Source organism: Dreissena polymorpha, chromosome 2 (assembly GCF_020536995.1).
Source record: "Dreissena polymorpha isolate Duluth1 chromosome 2, UMN_Dpol_1.0, whole genome shotgun sequence".
NCBI lineage: Eukaryota > Metazoa > Mollusca > Bivalvia > Myida > Dreissenidae > Dreissena > Dreissena polymorpha.
In genome coordinates this window covers 89,781,625-89,807,583 of record NC_068356.1, presented here as the reverse complement: position 1 = coordinate 89,807,583, position 25,959 = coordinate 89,781,625, and the positions used below count along the sequence as shown (strand labels likewise).

The window sequence follows — 25,959 nt, the reverse complement described above, 5'->3', positions numbered from 1 at the left end:
AATTGATGTGCGTACTATATTGTTACATATAAGTCTGTGCATTCCACACAGGCTAATAAGGGACAACACTTTTGGCCTTCACTGGACCTCCTTTTAAAGAAAAATTCCATAAAAGCAGAAAGTGTTGACCCTTATTTGCCTGTGCAAACTGCTCAGGCTTATCTGTGACAACACTAAGCACATGCATTAAGACCCGTATTAGCAGGGCAAGTTTCATAACTTAAAAAAAAGAATACCAGACTGTTGCTTCTGAAGATTTCTGAATCTATTGGCACCAACCAGCTGGTGACTTCATAGTTATTGCCGTGATCCCACAATAAAGATTAAATTGAGAGTGGAGGTTGTATGAGAACTGCAGACTGTTACGCTCATTAATTAAGCATGCACTTGACATGGTTCTGATGTTTGAACAAATCGCCCCCTTGGTGCAAAAAGGTACCATGTGACAATGAAATTTGATGGCACATGTCACCTTTATGCTCTAATGGGGCCAAATAATAACTTTATGGTGGGTCAGGACAGCATTTATGCTGTCGGGTATTTTTTAGCTCACCTGAGCAAAAAGCGCTCACGGTGAGCTATGATGATCACCTTGTGTTATGTGTCATAAAATTTTAGCTTGTTATTGACTTCATCTTGATGAAACTTAGTTAGGATGTTTGTCTTGATTATATATTGGCCAAGTTGGAATGTTGGTCATGTGCGTCCAAAACCTAGTTCACCAGTTCAAATCCTTGTAACATGACGCTTGGTACGTTTATGAGTCAATTATATAAGGCCTTGTTCTGACTGTTTCTTTATACAATAGCTTGGTTGACTTTTAATCTGAGTCGCATGCATTTGGAAACTTGTTAATCAACTCAAATGTAATATAAACTTTTTCATCTCTTTATAGGCCACATGTTTGTCAATCTTGATGGAACTTGGTTAACATGTTTATCTGGATCATACCTGGGTCAAGTTTGAATCTGTATCACATTAGTCTGAAAATAAGTTCACCAGGTCAAGTTTGGATATTTGGTTTTCCTCAAACTCAGGTGAGCACTTCAGTGCCATCATGGCCCTCTTGTTTTCTGTGGAGTTGAGAACCAAATGAGTCGCGTTCTGAGAAAACTGGACTTAATGCATGTGCTTAAAGTGTCATTCGAGATTAGCCTGTGCAGTCTGCACAGGCTAATCAGGGACGACACTTTCCGCTTTTATGGGTTTTAAGTTTCAAGGAAGTCCCTCCTTGCCAAAAATCAAGTTAAGGCGGAAAGTGTGGTCCCTGATTAACCTGTGCAGACGACACTTTACGCACATGCATTAAGTCCAGTTTTCTCAGAACGCGGCTCAAATTATTTTGGTGTAGGTATAATGTATATAAATAATGAATAAAATATTTGCTGGATTACATTAATTAACACAATATTTCTCTCTTTATTGAACATTCGGAATCATTTAATCGGGGAGGAATACTAGTGGTGACATTACAGGACTGAAACAATAGGGACATGACTTTAAAAGACACGTTTTTTGTTAACATGCAGTATTTTTCAAAGTCAAATTTGATTGCAATGTGATCTAGCGAAATGTGCATAAAATATCAGATCAGTAGACTGATTTGAGTTATTTGGCACCCTTTAATACCTTTTAACAAAGGTACCAGCCATACATATTTGGAGGTTAATTGCATGCAACTGTGATATGCTATTTATGTGCTGATCATGATTAGCGAATCATTGAGTAAAACAATTCGAGACGGATTGCATTTCCCCTATGGTTTATTTAATCATTGGCATGCAAAATTATGGTTTTTGTTTTTGATTGTTATGTTCTGATAATTTGAGCACTGCAGGAGTGCGATAGCATGATTTAATATTACAATGCAAACACAGCCAATTTTGCAATGTTACCCAAAATAACACATCAAATTTAAAACTAAATTTAAAGGGTACCCATAATAAGTCTTTGCCTCAAGACTGAATGCTTGAACTCTCATTCTCTAAACTCAAAATATTGAACCATGAGAATGCTTGTAACTTTTTAGTGTTTAACCTGTTCCCACCCAGAAGCAAAATAAAAATGGCTATATTCAAACAGCATAAAACCAGAACAGCCTGCGAGTAACTCGCAGTCTGTTCAGGTTTTATGCTGTTTGCTGCTCATCAGTATCTTAGGGCTGGTAATGAAGCCTTTTAAACTTGAGTCTAGTAAGAAAGTTCTACCGTAGGTTTCCACGTATAGCGCGCACCCGTGTATAGCGCGCAGGCTGTTTTTTAAATGCAAAAATGGAGAAAAAAATATTTAAAGACAATAAAACCACCTAATCGGACTGAAAATGGCCGCCATTTTACTATTGCACAATCCAATAATCAGGGGCATTGGAAAGCTTAATTAAGCATTCAAAATAGGAAGCGTCATTATGATTAGGAGCATGGGTTGCATAGCACTATACTTTTTTTTACAATTTTGTAATTTTCTAGCAAAAGATTAACAGTCCACGTGCATTTCGTGAAAACGTGAGAAAATAAGAATAGTGTACATTGTGTGATTTTTCCTCGGGGAAAGCATGGGCATTACCGGTAAATTTGAATGTGGCATGGGAGACGGGGATACAGTTGTTGAGGTACACCACTGTTCAACATTCAATATTTATACACACAAAATGCATTTGCATATCTTCACGTTCTCAAGTGTCAATTAGTGTCTCAAATGTCAATTAGCGTCTTAACAAGTCGTGGCACATATTACTCAATAACATCTGCCAATTGCGAAGTGAAAAATGACCCCCCTTTCACACCTACCGTACATGCAAAAAAGACCTCGTTCGCACCTACCCTTGCCTGCTCTCCGGAATGTCGACAACAATCCCCATCGGAATTCATCAATTAAGAAGTGTAAACACAAACAAAGAAATGTCCGCAAGTTTATTCAAACATATTTATTTTTTACCAAAACTTCTTCTACCGCATTCATATCTACCAGTTGTTTCGACAATGGCCCCTCAGTCTGTACGATTATAGGGTGGTAGTTTTCTGGAAAAAAACATGGCGGCTATTTTGATTATTTATGATTACACAACATATTTTTTACCAATCTAGCAGCCAGGATGGCGTTGTATCAATGTATAGCGCGCACCAGCTTTTTAATTTGAATTTTGGAGGTAAAACACTGCGCGCTATACGTGGGAACCTACGGTATATTTAAATTTAACTTTCTAAGGGACTGCAAATGCGTTAAAGTACATAATATGTAAAGGGTTAATTCAATCATATAACTATATGAGAATATTATTATTAAGTCAAAGATTAAACTTGTGAGAAATCATAATCTCAAGTCATGTATTAGTCAGGAAAAAGCAAAAAGAATTAAATACTGAGGTTGCTAAGACAACGCAAACATGTAAAAACAAAAAGGTTTGATCATGAGAAAACACTTAAATTGTTCAGTAATTGTTTGTATTGCAGAAAGTGAATATCTGAATAAAACTGTTTCTTGAGAGTATTTTCTTTTTATTGGAATCCCTATTCAACATAAAGCTGTGGCCCTGCAAAAAGTGCTCATGCTATGGCAGTGCTCCAGCTAGGCCTAAATTCGAGGGCGCCCTGCCCTCCTGAACCTCCGCCCCCCCCCCCCCCCCCCCCCTAAAAATTTTTAAATTTCTTATAACATTACAAGTAATTAATTTATTCCATTTTGTAGACATTATATTTAAATGGTTTAATAATAATGGGAATAATATATTCTAACAATAATTAATAACATATAAATTAAAATGCATGTGGAAGCATTCCAGAAAGGACCGCGCACTCGAAAGTGCCCTTTTGACAAAATTCTACGCGTCGAAAGTGCCCTTTTGGCAACAAAGCCACCCTGTCCTTTTTAAATCCTACCTGGAGCACTGTATGGTAATGTTTCTTATGGATTATTAATATCAAGATCTGACTTTGTGCAAAAATTAACATATAAACAGTATGTTTAAAGTAAACTATAAGCCAAATTTTAAAAAAATACACCTATTTTACTTTGTAAAACCATTTCACCTTGCTTTCAAACTGCTTATCCACTAAATAGAACACATCCAAGGGTGACTCAATTGTCCTCAAACTTCAATTAATAGAATATGTTGAGCTTAGGAATTTTTAATTAACATTTTGCCATTTAATTGTTGCAGGCGTATCTCAACAAATAAAATTGTGACCTATCCCAACAAATAAAATTGTGACTGTTGATAATGAAGATCTCAGTGTTGGACTTCTGAATGGTAGATTCCATTACATTACATTTCACACTCGCCTGGATTGATTCAATGGAATGTGAAGTTTCGTATATCACATGCAATATTGATATTTAAGTAGTGGCCCTTTGGCCTCAAAATTATACAACTATAATTGCTCTTTTATGACATCATAAAAGTAACTTTTTATGTACATATCAGTTATGTAAAGAGATATCCATTTATTTAGATAAATTGAGTCGTGTTCTGAGAAAACTGGGCATAATGCATGTGCTTAAAGTGTCGTCCCAGATTAGCCTGTGCAGTCCGCACAGGATAATCAGGGACGACACTTTCCACCTTAACTTGATTTTCGGTAAGTAGGGACTTCCTTGAATCTTAAAAAATACCATAAAAGCGGAAAGTGTCGTCCCTGATTAGCCAGTGCGGACTGCACAGGCTAATCTGGGAGGACACTTTACGCACATGCATTAAGCCCAGTTTTCTCAGAACAAGACACAATTGGCTACACTTTTATGAAAGATTGCTCAATTGGCTTCACTGTTATAATAATTATAATATATCCCAGAAGAATTTAAACCAATATTGGCATTCTGTAAACATGTACAGGATTAATTGTTGTGTCCTTAATATTTTAGCAGTATGCACAGGCTAATAAGGGACGGCAATTTCTGCCCTTAGGCTATTAAATGTTTATAGGTAGTCTCCCAGCTATAATAGCAAGTTAATCTGGGATGACACTTTATGCACATGCATTAAGCCCTGTTTTCCCAGGGTGGAGCTCCTTTGTACAAATCTCCCTATTTGAGTCGCAAGGGCACATCTTATTAATTGCCACCTTGATGCAAAAAGGTTCATGTGACATTGAAAGTAGAAAGCACATGGTACCTTTTTGCACCACTATGGCAATTTAGCCTGCAAGCCATCAGAGTGTGAAGTTCACATGGATTTCAAAAAAAGAAAGGTAGAAAAACAAAATCATCAAATTTTGTGAGATGGTTGTATTTTAACACTGACATTCAACTGTTTTTATCACCTGTTGTGACTGACACATGTTTTTGTGTTTTATTGTGTTAGTTTTTCTGATAGCTGAGTTTAATTTATAATTCACTTGTTAACTATTGCCGTGGCTGTGTTCTTGGTAGCCATACAAAAGATTGGGTTAATTAAAGTCATGTTCATGTTAATGAATATCAAAACCTAACATCCATAAACTGACAGACTGATGTTTTTAATGTACCTAGAATTTGGTTGTAGTTTAATTGATAAATTCATGAATAATTAGGACATGTTTTTTTCTTAATACAAGCCTTTCGTTTTCATTTGAATGTTTGATGGCTGCAAAGATCTTTGATTTATAAAACATTTATTATTACTATCAAGGGTATTCAAGTGCAAATAATTACATAGCAATTAATGGAGAAATAATTTTAACTCTTGAAAGGGTACTTGAAGAGTATGAAATCCTTTCCATGCTTTATGTGCAGCAATTATAAAAGCATTAAAACTACACGATTACAAAGTATTCGTCATTACGATTAGATTTGTATTAGGAACAAAATTAGCACGTATGATCTCGGTGCATAATAATTATGAAAAAGAAAAAAATTAATATTTGAATAGGTATCAGGAGTCTGTACTATAACAATAATGCTATATGATAGAGTACTTTATTTATCTAATATTTGATAGATTACTTTATTATCCCCCATCCATTCAAAGGTGGCATTATGGTTCTTTATGCATTGAATATCTTCAATTATGTTTAACAAAAATGAACCTACAGCATTCTTCTCACAAAGTTATCAAAGGAGTATTGAAAAGCTGCATTAACATATCGTTTTTACTTTGATTGCTTTTTACCATTGATTAAAATAGTTTTAAAACATTACAAGAAAACTACCATAAACATTGCCAATGTATTAATATTACAGTTAATGATACATTGATGTTGTATTTAATTTCCCGCGATTTTTATACTCAAGAAATTATTCTTGGTACCATATTACTTTGAAAATAAAACCACGAGGCAAACAATGACTTATATGACTAGCCGACATGTTCACCTACTTTTGTCAGTACTGTAATTAACGGACCCTTCATACCATAAAGTTGATCCGACATCCTGTAAACATGAGTGGTGATAATGGTTAAAGTCATTTGATGGAAGCACTTGTGACATTTATAAAAATTTAGTTCCTAACAGAGTGGCTGTGTGTTTCTTTCATATGTCATTAGAGAAGCGTGTATACCATTTAAAAGGCAATTATACTGGCAGAATGAGGATATTTATGCATGTAAACAATATGATAATGGAGGAATTACAAGTGACAAATTAAACTCGATACTGTTGAGCATTGGGCAAATAGTAATTACTAGTACAATATAAATTTGGCTCACTACAGGTTTAATTGTTTGTAAAATACTTTTAAATGTTAATTCCAATTGAAAATTAGTTTGCGATTATAATATTTCTTGGAGGTTTGCGGTGCCCTATTGAGTAAAAAATTAGGAGCATTTCAAGTTTAATTGTTTGTGGAATTATAAGTTTTAAATTGTAATTCCATTCGTAAATGAGTTTGCCATAAGAATATGACTTGGAGGTTTGTGGCGCCAAATTAAGTATGGAGTTAATTATTTGGTTATAAAGTGCACATGTTTTCAGCTGTAGTGGATATAACCTTGAAAAGAAAGTTTTCAATTGTACTACATCAGAAAATGTAGTTTGTTAAACATTAAGTGCTAATAAAGTTGAATTGTAGTATTTGGACAAACGTATTTTGAAAGGATGTAATTTTTTATTTGTGTTGTTCAATATTGATTTTAAATTTGATTTAGTGTGATAATTGTACTGAATTAAATTTACATGGAATTAAAGATTTCTCTGACATTTTAAAAGACATAGTTTTTTGTTTGAATTTAAATGTAACATCAAATGTGCCATTAGAAAAATAGAATCTTCCATTTAATGAAATTTGCAACTTATCAAAATAAAGGTAAAACTGCTTTTATGGGTATAATTTTTCTGTTGTACATGTTTTTTAGCTCGACTATTATATATGAAATATATATAGTGGAGCTATCCTACTCACCCCGGCGTTAGCGTCTGCGTTAGCATGCAAATGTTAAAGTTTTCGTACTACCCCAAATATTTTCTATGTCCCTTGACATTTTGCTTTCATATTTTGCATACTTGTTTACCAACATGACCCCAACCTATAAACAAGAGCAGACAACTCTATCAAGCATTTTGTCATAATTATTGCCCCTTTTATACTTAGAATATTCATATTATTGATAAATCTATGTTAAAGTGTGCATACTACCCAAAATATTTCCTATATCCTTTGACATATTGCTTTTATATGTTGCATACTTGTTAACCAACATGACCCCAACCTATAAACAAGACCAGACCACTGTATCAAGCATTTTGACATAAATATGGCCCCTTTCACACTTAGATAATCGAACATTTTGCTTAAATTGCCATAACTTCTTTATTTATGATCACATTTTATTATTACTTTGACAAAACAACACTTACCTGAATACCACAATGGATTCCACCCAAACAATACCCCCACGCCCCTACCCAGAATCCCTCCCCCCCCCCCCCCCAACCCCCCCCCCCCCATTTTTTTTTTTTTTTTAACAACATTAATAAATTACCACACCCCACATTATACCCACTCTCACCCCCCCACCACAACCCCCCCCCCCCCCCATTTTTTTTAACATCATCTAATAAATTACCACACCCCACATTATACCCCCCTCTCACCCCCCTATCCCCCCCCCCCCCCCCAAATTTTTTTTTTTTTTTTTTTTTTTTTTTTTTTTTTTTTTTTTTTTTTTTTTTTGAAAGATCGTCTAATCAATTATTGAATATGAACAATTTCCCCATGATGGCTTACGTTATACTGTCAAGCACTCGAATAGTCGAGCGCGCTGTCCTCTGACAGCTCTTGTTGTTATTGCTGCTTCAGAAAATATATCTTTAATTTAACCGTTTACTTTCAATCAATTTACAGAAAAAGATCATACAGCTGTATTTGAGCCCCATTCAGTGAAAACTGCCCTCATGCGCAGGCTAATCAGAAACAAAGTTTTCTGCATAGACCGGATTGTAGGAAGAAACTTCATGTAAACGAAAAATTACATACAAGCAGAACGTGCTGTCACTAATTAGCCTGTGTGGCTTGAACAGGCTTATCTGGAACAACACTCTCTGCACATGCATTTAGCCCAGTTTTCTCAGAAAGGTCATTTAAACAAGAACCTGGGAGGATACATACCACATTATATGAAAAAATAGGCTAACAATTATAACATGATCAGTTGTGATCAGGTAACATGCATGCCGATTGCTTAGCCCTATCTCAGCCAGTCACGATATCAATTGATATGAACCAATATACCTGTATTTTGCGGCAGGCTGATCATTATTAGTATGGGTACCTTAAATAGATAGATCTTTTCTATTGTTCTTAGAAATTGCAAGATCGTGCTAACAAAACCTCTATTTGTATATTTTCAGATGTTAAAGAGAAGTCACAAAAACAATCGCACACAATGCTTTGAAGTAAAGTACTTTTACCAACCTTACAGAGAGAGACTGTACCAATAGGAACTGAGATGAAGGAAGATATGGGTAGAAACAGTTGAATCTGGACTTCGCTTCCTTATGATCTGAGTATGAAAGATCATGTTGGAAAGACACAAATATTGGAGTAAAACAACAATTGTTACAATCTAGCTGTTTGATCTTTAAAATATTTTGGAACGGTAATCAATGAAATTTTTTTGAGAAGTGAATGATTATTTCTTTATGAATAGAAACAAAAAACAACAGCAAGAAGCATGTGAAACAGGACAGGATAATAACCGCTTATTTGAGGTTAATTTGTGTATGGTTATAATACACTGAAACAGGGATTGTGGGGATATTCTGGTGGATTATATGTTATCACTTTGGCAATAGATCTATTGTCAGTTTATACAACAGATCAAAAAGAACACTGGTTGAAATTACCTTTTTTGAACCCTGATAAATGATGAAAGGTGTCTAAATGGATCACTGTTTGATGGTTTGTTTCCTACTTTAAAAAAATTACCAGAAATTAGTGTTTTATGTGAGAAAGATTTGAAAGGGGAAATCAAAACTAGAAAAGCTGAACATGCTTAAAAGAACTTTGAAGCCGAATATATGTGAGGCATTTAATGGGTGAAAATGTTAACAGGATGGACAGTTGTGGATATTACTTGACCATGTATGTTACGACTGCAACGCTATTCATCTGAAAAAAAAAAAAATTCAATGATCGAGCTGTGTCTGTGAAATAAGTAATGTATAAATCATTTTTTATACGTCACTTAACAATAATTGGAGTTTGATAAGCAGGAAATGGATGGCGATATTACAGATTTCTAATAAAGGTAATGAGTTGCTTATTGGCTGAAAAACAACCATCATAATGAAGAAAATGTACAACAGGATGAGCCAACAGATGCCCAGGGTCATTTTCCTCCTCTTCTGTCTATCGATGATGTCCATGATGTATGTGGCAAAATTCGGAGTCTACATGGACGCTCAGTTTCGAAGCGAGCGGCGCCTGGTCGAGTTCTCGAGCAAACAGCCCAGTGAGATTGAGCGAGATTCCTCGAGGTAAAATTGGCTGAAGGCAACAATATTTCTATTCATTTCGAACTTGGATTATGTTTCTAGTTCAATATGATTATAACCGTTTGCTCATCTATTTTTATTATCTATCTTAAAAAAAAAAAAAATTCTGGGATTCACAAATACATAATTTTATATTTTTGAATTTTTCTTTATAGGACTTAAAGATTTAAAGCCATGATTTTTAATGTACATTAAATTACATGTAGTTTGTTGTCCCCTACCGGTTTCACCGGAGGGGACTTATGGTTTGCACTCTGTGTGTCCGTGAGTCTGTCACACTTTTCTGGATCCTGTGATAACTTTTATTAAAGTTTTTAATATTTGTTCATGAAACTTGAAACATGGATAGATGGCAATATGGGCACTATGCACATCATTTCATTTTGTTCCTATGCCAAAATTCTGGTTGCTATGGCAACAAATACAAAAAAATCTGACAATGGTGGAGCCGGTAGGGGACATAATTATATTGCTTGGCAATAGTTTTGTTTTTTCTCACAGGGAAGTGGTGGCGTCCCTACAAGAGAGGATACGTAACCTTGAGAATCTCCTGGCATCGACCAGTGAGAAAGCCAAGCATCTCACTAGTCAGGTCACCAACCAAACGCTGCTGATACGTTCGCTGCAGGAGTTTAAAAATAGCACTGAGAAGAATATGGAATCCACCTCTACCAGGGTCAGCTCAAATACCTCTGAAATAATGACGGACATTTTGAACAACGCCGAAATTCTGAAAGGTGTCGCTTTAAAATCTGAGTACGAGCTCATTCCATTTACTAAATTTACATTAAACAGGATTTTTCTCGTCGAGCCAGGTTTAGGTCGAAGAGTGGTTGAAAAGCCGATTGGATATAAGAGGAAGGATATTAACGATGTCATCTTGTATGCCATGGGTGAATTGAACAAACGTAGGACCGCTGACATGAAGTTGTACGAGATGGAGGATTTCATAGAGGGGATGTATCGCACTGAACCTTTGACGGGCACACAGTACGAGCTATATTTCAGAGATATCGATAATTCTAATAAAAGATCCTCGTATAAAAAAATTACAGTCGTCAGACCCTTTACAACTTTGTACAATGTTGAGGAGACTTCTAAAAACACTTCTGACACCTGGATAAATTTGGTGCTTCCATTGTCGGGAAGGAAAGACGCCTTCCAGCAATTTTTGTCTCGCTTTATCCGAGTTGTGATCAATCAGGACCAACGAGTGTTTCTGACTGTGGTTTACTTTGGTCAGGACGGTCTCGAAGATGTGAAAAATCTCATGACATCCACTGCAAAAACTTATCGATATAAACATATGAAGCTTGTTACACTAAAGGAAGAATTTTCCAGAGGGAGGGGTTTGCAGGTGGGCGTATTGAGTTGGAAGACCAATGACGTTATATTGTTCCTCTGTGATGTGGATATTGTGTTTAATGTAGATTTCTTGGAACGATGCCGACTTAACACGGAGAAAGGGAAGAGGGTGTATTTTCCCATCGTGTTCAGTCTGTACAATCCCAATGTTGTGTACAGCCTTCAGGACATGCCCATTCCGGCGGAAAAAGAACAACTAGTCATATCAAGAAACACTGGCTTCTGGCGAGACTTTGGTTACGGTATGACCTGCCAGTATCAATCAGACTTTAAGTCGGTGAACGGCTTTGACGAGTACATTTCAGGGTGGGGTGGCGAGGACGTGTTTCTGTATCAAAAATTTGTTAAAAGTGACTATATGGTTATTCGGGCCACTGATCCGGGCATTTTCCACCTCTGGCACGCCAAACAGTGTGACCCGAAGCTGAACTCTGAGCAGTACCGAAGTTGTATACGTTCCAAAGCACTCAACGAGGCATCGCATGCGCAACTGGGCTTGTTGGCCTTCAAGGACGAAGTGCGACTGCACAAGTCGCTGGCGGGAAACCAGACTGGGCTGCCCCCTCAGATTGGTCTGATCGATGGACCTTCGTTGATCAGAAGTCACGAGGCTCGGGAACCTGTTAGATGACACATGATACCTCAATAAATAGAGCCTTGTTCTGGAAAAACTGGGCTTAATGCATGTGCATAAAGTGTCATTCCAGATTAGCCTGTGCTAATCAGGCTTTTCCGGGATGACACTTTCCCCTTTTGTTTATTTTTTGTTTGTTTAAAGTAGGCCTTTTTTAAACGAAAATATTGTTAAAGCGGAAAGTTTTGTCCCTGATTAGCCCAAAGGACTGCACAGGCTTATCTTGGAGAACCCTTTATGAACATGCATTAAGACCAGTTTTCTCAAAATAAGGCTGATATAGTAGATGGTAGTATATTTTTGTAATTTTGTGTACAATTAAAATCACAAGTATTTTTGTATTTCTTAAATCTATTGTTAATTGACAGAAAGCTATTTTCTGTTTTGAATAATTGAACAGTGTTACAACCTATCAATTTATGTTAAAATTTTTAGAGGAAAGTTTATAAAAAAAATAGGTTTACAGATTTGATTTATTTTAAAGACAAATCAGTATTTTATTTGTTTGTGGCTACTCCCTAAATAAATGTTTTTTTTCTGTAAACCTGAACACATAGGAAGGATTAAAAATAATCTTAGTCAACAATTCACTTAAGGTTTTAACCATGTATAATTCGTTTTGTGTTCAGTTTCTTGTTATTAATCTTATGACAGGATTTCTTGTTGCACCAAAATCTCTTGTTTGCATCATGTTGAACAATGAATAATGACAGATTAGAAATATTAAGTTTATTGAAATATTAAATGCAAGTGCCACAGTTCTGTACAATTATGTCTTCAAGTTATTATAGCCTTACCTAGTCCTTTAATTAACATGTGTTTAGAGTCAAAACCTGTTCTATAACACTGAAAACTAAATGTGAAAAGTTACTTATTAGATATTTATCAAATATTTTTATTTTTTCTGTCATTCATACTCAAGTGGTTAAAAGTCAAAATACAGAAGCAAATGTCGATCGATGCAGTGCATCTGTGTCTGCATTATGTGGCGAGTATGCTTATTAATATTATCAGCATAATTATGTTAAAATTGTATTTAAATATATATTACACTATGCCTAATAAAGGATCTCTTTAATAACAACGATAGTCGATAATTTTGATCTCTGTCTTTTTTAATAGCAGAATCAGCAGATATTGTGTTTAAATGGATAGACGTGTATTTTACAAAAGAGTTAAAGATGGTCCTTAATTAAGACTAGATTGGATGTTAATTTGGTTCAAGACTGCGATAGTTCTGTTCACTTCAAACTATGATTTGTTTACTGATTTATAACATTTATTGCAGTTTGTTCGTCTACTTTCATTATGTATCGTACGATACAAGTGTTATCTGCAGGGATTCACAATTCATTATTTTATTTATTTGCATATCTATTTATAAGGCTTGAAAGCCATAAGTGACAAATGGACATTTTATTTAATGTGGTGTGTTCTTGTTGTTGTTGTTGATGTTGATTTCTAGTTCTTTGAGATTGTTTTTTTTTTGTTATGTTACTTTAAGTTTTGAATGTGTTTATTAATTCAGTTAAGCAAAAATTCATGTACAGTTGACACATTGTGTTAGTAATTAGCTGCAATTTTTAAACTTTGAATAACAAATAACATTTCACCTAGCAATACACTTGGGTTGGCAAGTTTCAAAGCTCATACTGTAGCAGTGAAAACCAACATGTACATTTATCATCTAACTTTGAAAACCAAGAACTGAAGAAATTATGATGTGTTAATTTGTTTTAATTGAAGTACATGTATGTGTTTGTTGATACATTCATGCCTAGTTACATGGAGGTGTACCAAACAATGCTACCAGCAATGCATGTATATCAAACAATTTTTATTTGTGCTAGTACTTTGTTTAAATGTTGTGTTTGTTTTTCATGTATATTGAATTAGTGCCTAAGTGAATTCCACACTGTATAGTCATTATTATACAAATGTAGTTGAACTCAAGTGCCTAACTCTTTACCATGTTGTTGTTCAAACTTCAGTATTTATTATAAAGTGTGTTTAAAGTAACAAGTGTGTGCTGTAATTAGTTAAAGTCAAGTGCCTTTGTTGTGGTTCAAACATCAGTATTTACCATTTAGTGTCTTAAAGGGACCGTCAACCACAACTGACAAAAAAATAAAAGTTCTAAAATACTGTATTTTTTTACAATTATTAGTTTATATTGATTAAAATATCAGGACTGGTAAATTACATTACTTGAAAAAGTTGTAAAGTTTTCATATCTTCATATATTCTGTAATAAAATTTTACTGGGCATGTGTACCAGGTAACTACCTGTTAACTATAAATAACGCAAGCAGATTGATCATCATCGACACGTAATAAACCCAGGAATGCAAATTGTGCATGCGTAGTGAATTGTATATATTTTATATATAAATGACCAGTCTACCTGCGTTATTTAAAGTGTGTATATTGTTATGTCACCTATTTTCGCGATGTACTTTGATTTCACATCGCGAAATTTTATTATTGAATATACAGGCTTGGCGAAATTGGAAAAAATCTGCCGGTCATCTGGACAGGCATTTCAGAAAATGTGCCGGTCCGGAGAAAATTTTGTCGGACCGAAAAAAAACAACACAACTATGTAGATTAACATAAATAATGATGATCATCCAACGAAATATGTAACAGGGCATCTAATTGGTCAAACTATATTTAACTTACCAACGATATCCATTTAGGCATTATAACAACGTAAACTAAGTAAGGAGGAAGTATCGAAAATAAAATTGCGGTTAACGGACATTAACTTGTACAATTTTAAATGATAACTTGTTTGAGACCTATGATGAGTGCATGTTATAAAGATATCACTAGAACATTGTTTATATTTTATGAACAACCTTTTTAAAGCCATGCTTCATACAGAAATTCATATTTTAATGTCCTTATCAACTCGAAAAATATGTCAAAGCTACCAAGATCTTTTTTGTTAGAACGCAGTTGCCGATTTTGCGACTGAGTTTGAAGTAGGTGTTGTGTAACCAGTTGGATTTGCTAATTGTACGCAACAAACTTATCGCAAACATCAAAACAATGAGCAATTTCATTTTCATGATGTAGTAAGGGATTTGCTCTTCGAATTTTTAACATTGAAAACAAATTTATTTGTTTGCATTCATTTCACATTTTGCCGGTCGCCAGGACCGATATTCTTGTTAAATCTATCGGACCAAATGGAAATCTGCCGGTCAGGACCGGCGGACCGGCAATTTCCCCAAGCCTGAATATACTGAAAATATGAACTTTTTTCAAGTAATGTAATATTCCAGTAGTGATATTTTAATCAATATAAACTAATAATTGTAAAAACAAATACGACATTTTAACACTTGTCTTTTTTCATCATTCATGGTTGACGGTCCCTTTAAAAGAAATAAGCGTTTGCTTGAAGTGCTTGATAAACATAGTGATGAGTGATGTATCATGTATAATAATATTCATTTCAAACCTTTGAATCATTTACATGGGACATTTAATGTAATAATTAATAATACTAAATCAAATGTTATATTGTTATCCAAAACAATACAACATAAACTATTGTAAAAACAGATTAATACAGAGTGCCTTGGTTTAACAAACTTTAGTTCACAGTGATGACTCGCAATTTTGTTTGTTAAGAAATCATTTTATTAATATTCTCATTAAGTAATATAAATGTTGTATTACACATAATTATGTTGTGTTAACATTTGAGAATGCATATTTTGATTAAAATGACAAATTAAATCTTGAATTGATAACCATTTTCTCATGTGTTGATTTACTATCTAAATCCACATTGTTCGTGGATCTGATTTTGACAGCCTTTAGATACGCCAGTTGTACACATTTGGTATAATGTTTCAATAATAATACATAATTCACTCTACAGTGTATGTTAGCCAACTGAAGACAGTCCTGGAAACTTTGATCAAACCGCTTTTTAATATGACCATCAGTGATTGATAGTAAATGGAACTAGTGTTGTCATTGTGTGAACCATGGTTTGCGGTCCTCATTCGGTAACAATAATGTGTGCACCATGGTTTGCGGTCCTCATTAAGTAAGGTCCTCATTCGGTAACAATAATGTGTGCACCATGGTTTGCGGTCCTCATTCGGTAACAATAATGTGTGCACCATGGTTTGAGGTCCTTATTCGGTAACAATAATGTGTGCACCATGGTTTGCGGTCCTCATTCGGTAACAATAATGTGTACACCATGGTTTGCCGTACTCATTCGGTAACAAAGTCCATTTATAACAAACCTATATCTTGTTACTATTAATATTTCTCTGAAATGTGACCCAACAATTAACATTTATCGGCCAATAGTAGACTGATTTGCGGTTGTTCAACTTCGGAAGGATGTGCATTGTATTAAAGAAGAATGCCATTACGAAAAATGTCTGACAAGGGCCTGCTGTCTACCAACAATCTTACAATACACTTGTTCACTTAATCGGATTTTAGAAAAATGCCAACACGCACGACACATGGACTTACGTTGGGAGTGTTTTCGATGTCTCCCATAAAAGGGATGTAATAAGTATAATTGCGTTCTCTACATTCTAACATGTAGCTAGATTACGTTTATCAAACTACGTTGTTTTTAATGACCATGTTTACATAACTCGCCTCACGTTATGTATGCGCATCCCCTCTAGCAGTTCGAATCGCCGATATATCATACCACAAAACAATGCGAAAACTTAATCGACTACTCCCTTTTTCCAGGTCAATATTCGGTGAATATTTTATACGTTTATAACATAAAGTAACCAGATTCTAATTAGAAACAGGTCAGACAATTGTGTTCCTATAGATTTGAAAGACAGGCATTCGGAAAACTGACCGTAGCACGCGCTGACCCATCAAGATGGTCAACACGAATAATCGCTGAATGTTCTATAAAAGAGATATAAAACTATAAAAGGGAGGTAAACACAAAAATCAATATTTGGAATAATGCCCGAGTCCCTCCCCTTAATATCGCTTCCCAACTTGATGTCTTACAAAAGCACAATGTAAAAACAAATGTATCAATAATGGTTCTTTATGATAGACTCTGTCACAATAACATTTTGCAATACATAAAAATTAAAAATGCTTGATATTTCTAGTGAAAATACTTTTAAATTTCTCCTGAAAGGTCACAGGGACAGTTCCGCACATAGGACATTCGCGAATACGCTGAGTTTTTCGGAGAGGACCTGTTAATTATGCTCAATTGGTCATTGTCGGCTCGGGTACTATTTAAATGTACCCCGGGTACTCTAAAGTATACTTAAATGAATACCGGGTACGGAAAATACACGGGAATTTTAACGCTAAATTGGTCGTTGTCGTTTTTTTAAATTGATTATGTTCACATTCATGTCAATATTACGTAAAATGATCAATATATTATCGAAACTCGTACTCAAAAAAAAGAAAGTTGAGGCAGGTTTTGTTTAAAGAGAATTTTGTTTTGTATTCCGTATCGCGTTTAACGACATCGGATTTTGGGCGGGAATACAACTCTGGGTACAGTCTAAATTTTCTGGGTACATTTAAGTATATTTTCCGTATTGTGGTACATTTAAGTGTACTTTATAGTTTCCAGGTTACATTTAAGTAGTACCCGAGCCGACAATGACCAATCGAGCGTTATGAATCTGACTTGCACACACAAATTCACTTTCAGTTTCACATTTTGATAGCGCGTTATCATGACGTAATATACGGAGACTTTGTCTTTTTTCATGTTATTTCCCCCTAGAAAAAATTATGTACGTTCAGCTAAATTCGAAGGCAATATAAGCTATACATACATGGTTGATATAAATTTAAAGAATTGGCATAATTAGAACGCTTTAAATGTCACCTTAACTTTTTTGTTTCGTTGTTGTCGGAAATTGCCGGCAACGAATTTCGTTTCGGTTCTCAAACACAAACGTTTGAAGTGTATATGTAAGCAAGAATCATCTTGATTCCAAAAGAAATAACTATTTATCGAATTTTACATGCTCTCTGAATATCAAATGCAAATAATTTTATGTTTTATATGCTATTTTATTTATGCAAAACATACCATATTTATCCTCTATCCATCCGGAATATTAAAAAAATGGTATAGGTGTTCTAACAAGCAGCGCATTTTATTTCCTATTTCTCAATCATCCAACAATGATTTCCCGCAAAAAGCCAATTACGTTTAATGAAATATGCATTTGTACATAAACATATCAGGGAAATAATCAGATAATGTTAGTCGTGTTCTGAGAAAACTGGGCATAATGCATGTGCGTAAAGTGTCGTCCCAGATTAGCCTGTGCAGTCCAGACAGGCTAATCAGGGACGATTCTTTAGGCTTTTATGACATTTTTCGTTTAAATGAAGTCACTTTTTAGAAAAAAAATCCAATTTAGGCGGAAAGTGTCGTCCCTGATTAGCCTGTGCGGACTGCACATGCTAATCTGGGATGGCACTTTACGCACGTGTTTTATGCCCAGTTTTCTCAGAGCGCGACTCATGTATAATCGTAATGTCTGGAACCAACGCCTCTCTATTACAGACTCAGTCAACCATCTGTACACAGAAATCTCACAGAAAATAAAGCAACTCAAACAAGATTTCGACATTATTATTCTAAACTTTATATTACAGTCATGTATATAAACAGTTATATGTAACACATACATATACAAATAAATCGTTTCAAATATAAAAGTTCGATATCTGCCATGCTTGCATTTCATATTACGAAACTTTATAACACAGTGCACGTGGAATCGCAGTTCCACTACCCTACAAAAACTCGTCAAACCAGTTGATTAACTGAAATATGGCTTACAAATATATTAATATGTACATTTCTTCGATTTTATTGTTGTATTATGTTATATTTTTTAACTATGTTAATCCCAGAATTTCTCATGTTCGCATCCGTTGTCCGTATCCACCTATGCAACGGAAAGCTTTAAGGTTCCTTTTCACGTTTTGGTAAATTGACAAAATTATAAATAGTTGTTTCAAATTCGCAAATTTTCATTCTAGTTATGATGTTTGTGAGAAAAAAGTAATACTGAACAGTAACCATGCTCTAAAATATCCATTATATGCATCTTTTGACGATTTGAAAACCTGGAAATTATAACGCGTTGCAACGCGAAACGATTGAATAATTTGGAGAGTTCTGTTGTTGTCGTTATATTTTTAGCTCACCTGAGCACAACATGCTCATGGTGAGCTTTTGGGATCGCCTTTGTCCGTCGTCCGTGCGTCGTTCGTCGTCAACATTTTGCCTTGTGAACACTCTAGAGGCCACATTTCTTGTCCGATCTTCATGAAACTTGGTCAGAACATTTGTCTCAATGATACCTCGACTGAGTTCGAAACTGGGTCATGCTGGGTCAAAAACTAGGTCACTAGGTCAAAAAAAGGAAAAAAACTTTTGAACACTGTAGAAGTCACATTTGATGCCCAATCTCAATGTAACTTTGTCAAAATGTTTGTCTAAGTGATATGTTAGTGGAGTTCAAAAATGGTTCCGGTCAGTTGAAAAACATGGCTGCCAGGGGGCGGGGCAGTATTCCTTATATGGCTATAGATAAACCTTGTGAACACTCTAGGAGTCAAAAATTTTGCCCAATCATCATGAAACTTGGTGAAAACATTGGTTTCATTAGTATCTTGGACGAGTTTGAAAATGGTCCAGATCAGTGAAAAAACATGGTCGCCAGGGGGCGGGGCAGTTTTCTCTATATGTATAAAGTGAAAATATGTGAACACTCTAGAAGTCACATTTTTGTTCCAATCTTAATGAAATTTGGTTAGAAGATTTGTTTCCTGGATACGACTGTTGAGTTCGAAAATGGTTCGGATCGGTAAAAAAAAAACATGGCCGCCATGGGGGGGTCATTTTCCTTATATAGTAAAAAAAGCTTGTGAACACTCTAGAATACACATTTTTTGCATATCCATCATGAAATTTTGTCTATACATCGATTTTATAGATATCTCGGACGAGTTCGAAAATGGTCATGATAGGTGGAAAAACATGGCCGCCAGGGGGTGTGGCAGTTTTCTCTATATGTATATAGTGAAAAAAATGTGAACAGTCTAGAAGACACATTTTTTGCCCAATCTTCATGAAATTTGGTCAGAACATTTGTTTCCTGGATATGATGGTTGAGTTAGAAAATGGTTCTGATAGGTAAAAAAACATGGCCGCCAAGGGGGGGGGTCTTTTTCCTTATATTTGTATAGTAAAAAAAGCTTGTGAACACTCTAGAAGTCACATTGTTTTGTCCAATCATCATGAAACTTGGTTAAAACATTGGTTTTATGGATATCTTGTTATGATATCTAGGCCGTGTTCCTTTATGGTTGCGGTCTGTTGAAAAACATGGCTTTAAATGGCTAATTATAGTGTAACCTTGTTTACACTCTACTATAAAATTACCGACGTACACGTTGAATGAAATTTATGCATATTATGATATTCATGATCTCCATGCAGTCATGTGAATTTTAATTCTGCCGATAAGATATACAGTTAAATTGCCAAAAAGAATGTATTTATTTTTGTTCCTTTCTGAAGGGGATAATCTAATGTTTATGATTGGTTGGGGATGAAGTGCAACAAACATATTTTTGCCATCTGAAAACCCTTTATCAAATAATCTCACAATTTTAAGTAGTAATATTGATTTCACATAAAATTACTTAGGGGAGAAACAACTGTTTATAACAGTTTAGAGTCAGGCCCCAAATTCCTGTGCTGGCCACTTTTCACACATTTTGTTGCATGTAATTTAATGCCCGCAGACCAATGAAATAACCATTAGCCACTGCAGGTACCTCATTATCTCTGACAGTTGCTTGATGCCTAACTCCTTGTTTATAGCCCTTTGCAGTGAACAGCATGGAACAGCAATTGCTATACAGTGGTATCAATATAGAGATAAATACATCTGTCTGGCATTTATTTTCATATAAAAATCAGCATGCTGACTGCATAAATAGAAAAAATTACAACATTGAAGCAAGCTCTTGAAATAGCAAAATTATGTACTTATATATTTCCAAGAAAGGTTTATACAATATATATAAATTTAATGGGCGTGATATTTCATATTTCTTAGCTTCAGTACAGTGATGCCTGATTGAACTTACTCAATATGGCTATTATTTAACTTTCAACTATCACAAAGTCCCAGTGTATATTATGAATATCAAGAAGAAAAAGTAAAGATATGTACGTAAAAATATCCTTTACAGCTTAGGCAACAACTGTTGTCAAAATTCAATTATATTGATCAATACAAAATTTGAAATATTCTCCAACTTTACTGTTAAACATTTATTGACACAAAACTATCGTGTCTACATGTACACATATCATATCACAGATATACTTTGTTCAAGAATTAAAGAGATAGATAAAATGTACTTAAAACCAACTTTTTGCGATACTTATGATATTAAATGCAGCTTGTATTTGAGAATAAATTTCACAATTAAAATGCATTTTAGTTTTGCATTGGTTGTAAATAAAGAGTAGAAGCGTAGAGGAATTGTTTACAAACAACACTTACAAATGTGAATAATTAACAAAAATTAACTCTTAAATGAAGTATGAAATTTCATTTTAAATCATTAATACAGATTGATATACAAAGGTCATGTAGGCCTACATGGATGATATGTGAAATACAGTATTATGTGAAAGTCAGAAATACCATTATTCTAATTAATTTGATATACAGATGTCATGTATGATATGTGAAATGCAGTATTACTTGAAAATCAGTGTATCATTGTTCTAAATAACTTTGAATGCAAAAACAGTGAAAACGTATTTTAATAATAGAGCAAACTAAGTCTGTACTACAGCCTGTCTGCTCAGCACTCGTCCTCTTTTGAAGATGTTACACTAAATAATCAAACTATAAAGCACAAGTTAAGTATGTACCCGTCTGTATGAAGTGCTTTTATTATTTTGAACTCCACCTTCCCAGAATAGTTTAGTTCCTTTGGGTCTCAGGTGAGCGCCTTAGGGCCCATGGCCCTCTTGTTTTGAAACTACGAGGATTGCTTATATAACTAAATAATATATCCTATAACAGCATGAGCACGGATGGTCGAGTGGTCTAACAGGGAGACTTTTTACTCCAGGATTCCCAGCGGTCAGTGGTTCGAGCCCAGTTGAGGGTTACTTTTTTCCTTTTTTTAATTGTATTCTCTTTTTTTTTATACCTTTTTTTCCTTTTTCTAATTGTATTCTTTTTTTACTGGAGATTTTTTGGTAAATGTTTAAATATATCGATATAAAGCATTTAATGACAAGCTTCAATACATGCCAAAATCTGTGAAAAGGTCTCTTTAAGCACAAAATAATTTAGTGTTTTTTTTATTATGATAGTTTGTCTGAAAAAGAATTATTTAACCCGGTGAATAATGTTGAGCATGAATAATTTTTGAAATGCAAGTATCATAATGAGAACGCTTATTCACAATATCTAGTTTTTTGTTTCATCTTCATCTTTATGGATTCATCACATTTCTGGTGGTCGCGTATTGAAAAACACGGCCGTTAATCACGGGTGCCACTAATAATTTTGAGATGCATTAACCCATGTATGTCTAGTGGACTCTCCCATCCTTCTAAATTGGATCAATTTATTTCCAAAATTAGGGATGTCTAGTATATTCATTTCTATATTTAGAATATTTCTTACAGAAATTCCTTCAAGCAAACAGCGCAGACCTAGATGAGACGCCGCATCATGGCAAGGCCTTTTTTTTAGACGCTAGGCATAAATGGGTGTATTGTGCCTGTTTGACGAGCAAAATTCCACCCGATTAATTCGCGAACGACATCAAACGATTGCGTTCAGCATACACTAGTTGCTGCATGCACAGACACATTGACATCTTGCAGATCTATTAGATAATTTAGCATTTTCCAAAAGAGATGGAGCCATGCCAAGGAGCTGGAGCTAAGGACATCAGGTGGCGCAAATGCACTATATATGAATTATCACATGACTTTCGCTTGACAAATAATGTTTCTTCTTCATATTTCTTTTTATTTTTCAACGTACATACTTAGACCCAACTCTATACAGAACATATACACAATATAAAAAACAAGATGTAAATATGTGAATGTATAAGTAACCAACTCAATTAAGAAGTCAATAACCTGAAAAAACATAGTGTACCAATATAAATCCAAAATATGTAATATTCAATAAATCCAATAACTAAATTCTCAACATTCTAAAAATATGTTCTCTACAACAAATGTGTTTGATATAATATAAAAACAAAATTCACGAAGTAATAAAAAGATATTACTTCTTCTTGAAACGATGAGTTTTGTCCACATCGCTTAATTTACTAAACGGCTAAGGTCAACGAATTTTAAATAGGCTACCATATGCCACTCGTTCCTACTTTTATCTGCAAAAAATAGGATAGCTTCGGCTTTAATGTTTACCGCTTTGTTTATTATACTTCTTTCCAGTTTTGTAGTAAATTCAGTAACAGAAATCTTTAAAAAAAATCCGTTCAACACATGTTTCTTCATAATTATGTAGACTTCACTTTTTAAATCACAATTCATTATGATCGAAATCAGAAAAAAAGATCGAACACTCAACCCGGAATACGAAACAAAAAGTGTATGGTCGGCATCGAAAATTAAAATAGCTAAAATAGTGCATTGGCGCCATCTCCTGTCATTAGCGCCACCTCTTTGGCATTGGCTCCATCTTTTTTGGAAGAATGCAAAATAAGCTGTAAGATCGAGAAGAAGCCGATGTTTTGTGCATCGGAAAACGTTAACATGTTCAAAGCAATTGTTTTATGTTGTTAGTGATTTCATTGGGTGGAAATTTGCTCGTCACACAGGAAAATACTTCGATTTTGTGTTGAAATCTTTACCATGTAACAACTTGTAGAGGTCATCACGTTTCCAAATGGGTTGTTATTATATGTTTCTGTTCATATGTGAATGAATAAATCTTCGCTGAATCGCACTACATTGCCCGATTTAAAAATAATACAAAATATGTTGAAGAAAACTTGTAAAACTAACTCGCTCAGCAGAATTATCCGAAACATTTAATAACATCCGGTCCTAAGCGCCACCTCGGAAGTAGCATTGGCTCATTTATCAATGCATCGCAAAAAGGAGGTGGCGCCCGTGATTCATCGGCCGTGATTTACCGACATCTGACCGTTTAGACTTACGTAAGTTGCGTTGTCTTTTTCCATGCTTAGAAGTTTAGAAGGTGAATCAACTTCCTTATTTCTGAAAAGACGTATACACCCAAACATAAAACAATGTTGACATCGGAAGAATATCAGTTAAATTTAAAAGACAATACTGTGAATTGTAATTTAAATACCATATAAGTACAAGTACAAGTTTGTGAAATAAAATGTAATGGTTGCTTGACTAACTATTGCACAATACCTGAAATTTTATACAATACCCTATACTAACAAAGTAAGATAGCGTGATAAATGACAATTGTACAGTCCGGAGAAGCTTGATCGGATAGGCATGCACATATGTACATATTTTTTCACGGCTATACCGACAAGGCTCGACAAAAATCTCGTAAGTTTCCTGATGTTTCTCTTACTTGATATTATCCCAATTGGGGGGAAAATTCATGGGAACGATGCACATGAGCGCAAACTTCAAGTACGGTGTTGAAAGTTTGCATACACGATATCCAAATTTTGTTGTTAAAATGTGATGAAAAACACGTATTATTCGTCGCATGTATCTTTTAATTTCGTCTATTATCCAGTGCCGTCTATCCGTACATTATCTGTGTCAGTATTTTATGGTTTATGCTTCATGTTATGGTTATAATATACATGTTGCTAATGAAATCAATATTTGCCCGTTTTAAAGCGCAAATGCTCACGTGATATTTCCAACGATTTTACTATAAATAATATGACCGTGCTATGTGAAAAGAGGGTTTATTGTATGTGCGTAATTTGTCGTCCCAGATTAGCCTTCACAGTCCGCACAGGCTGATCAGGGACGACACTTTCCGCTTTTATGATATATTTCGTATTAAGAAAGTCTTTTATTAGCAAAAGACTATTGTAGGCGGAGATTGTTGTCCCTGATAAGCCTGTCGGACTGCACACGGTAATCTGGGACGACACTCTACGCTCATGTTTTAAACCCCTTTTCACACAGCACGGCCAATATGAATGAATCTTACACTATTGTACAGTAAAAGCAGATTATTTGTGATTGCTGTCAATTCCCAATACTACAAGTTTCTTTAAGTATTTTATGACAATTTGAATATGTGGCTCACTTCTTTTCCTTCATTCTTATAAAATATTGTATTAAAATATCGAATTAATACGTAAAACATAAGATTAAATGCCATAATGTTCAATGAACAGACAGTTTTGTGCATACTTCATTGGTTTTGTTGACATTTTCATTTGGAATACTCGGCACCTCCTGCATTTTGTAGTAGCGGTATTTATATTCTGATCCGGTGCCGTTTCCCGTTTAGTTACCGAATAGCTCAAAATTAATTAACTGAAATGAGCCTCGCCGTGGGAAAACGGGACATAATGCGTGTGCGCACAGTGTCATCTCAAACTAGCCTGTGTAGTCAGCACAGGATAATCAGGGACGAAACTCTACGCACATGCTTAAACCCCGTTTTCCCAGAGCGCCGCTCTAATATAGGACTAAAGATGTCGGTGCATAACATGTGTGATGATAGTAAATTGTTTAGTATTAACAGTAAAGCAAAACATATTTACCACGCTCCATAAGGCGTATCCTTGCATGGGTACTAGAAACCCACTTGAAACGAAATAGCATTATGACTTGCAGTAAAGATTATCATACAAGCTTACCGGTAATTAAACTCGGCACTGTGTTCTCCCCTGATTACGAGTTGCAGTTAAGTAGGGGAAGTCACTGAGACGCATTTGCTTTAATAAGCGCTGTTACAAGGGAGATGATTTCTAATCTATTTTAAGAATAATTCAAAAACACGTTTTTTGTAA

The 25,959-nt window shown here is 34.8% G+C and overlaps 1 protein-coding gene across 1 annotated transcript in view; it reads left to right on the top strand.

Annotated features, from left to right (window-relative positions):
- The window catches only part of LOC127868010 (chondroitin sulfate N-acetylgalactosaminyltransferase 2-like), a 32,079-nt gene extending 19,665 nt beyond the window's left edge, over window positions 1–12,414 (top strand). Inside the window, exons 2-3 of the mRNA XM_052409568.1 lie at window positions 8,760–9,887; window positions 10,407–12,414. Coding sequence (XP_052265528.1) covers window positions 9,697–9,887; window positions 10,407–11,901 — 1,686 coding nt within the window. The 5' untranslated portion in view covers window positions 8,760–9,696 and the 3' untranslated portion in view covers window positions 11,902–12,414. The remainder of the gene's footprint in view (window positions 1–8,759; window positions 9,888–10,406) is intronic.
- Window positions 12,415–25,959: the final 13,545 nt, after the last annotated feature.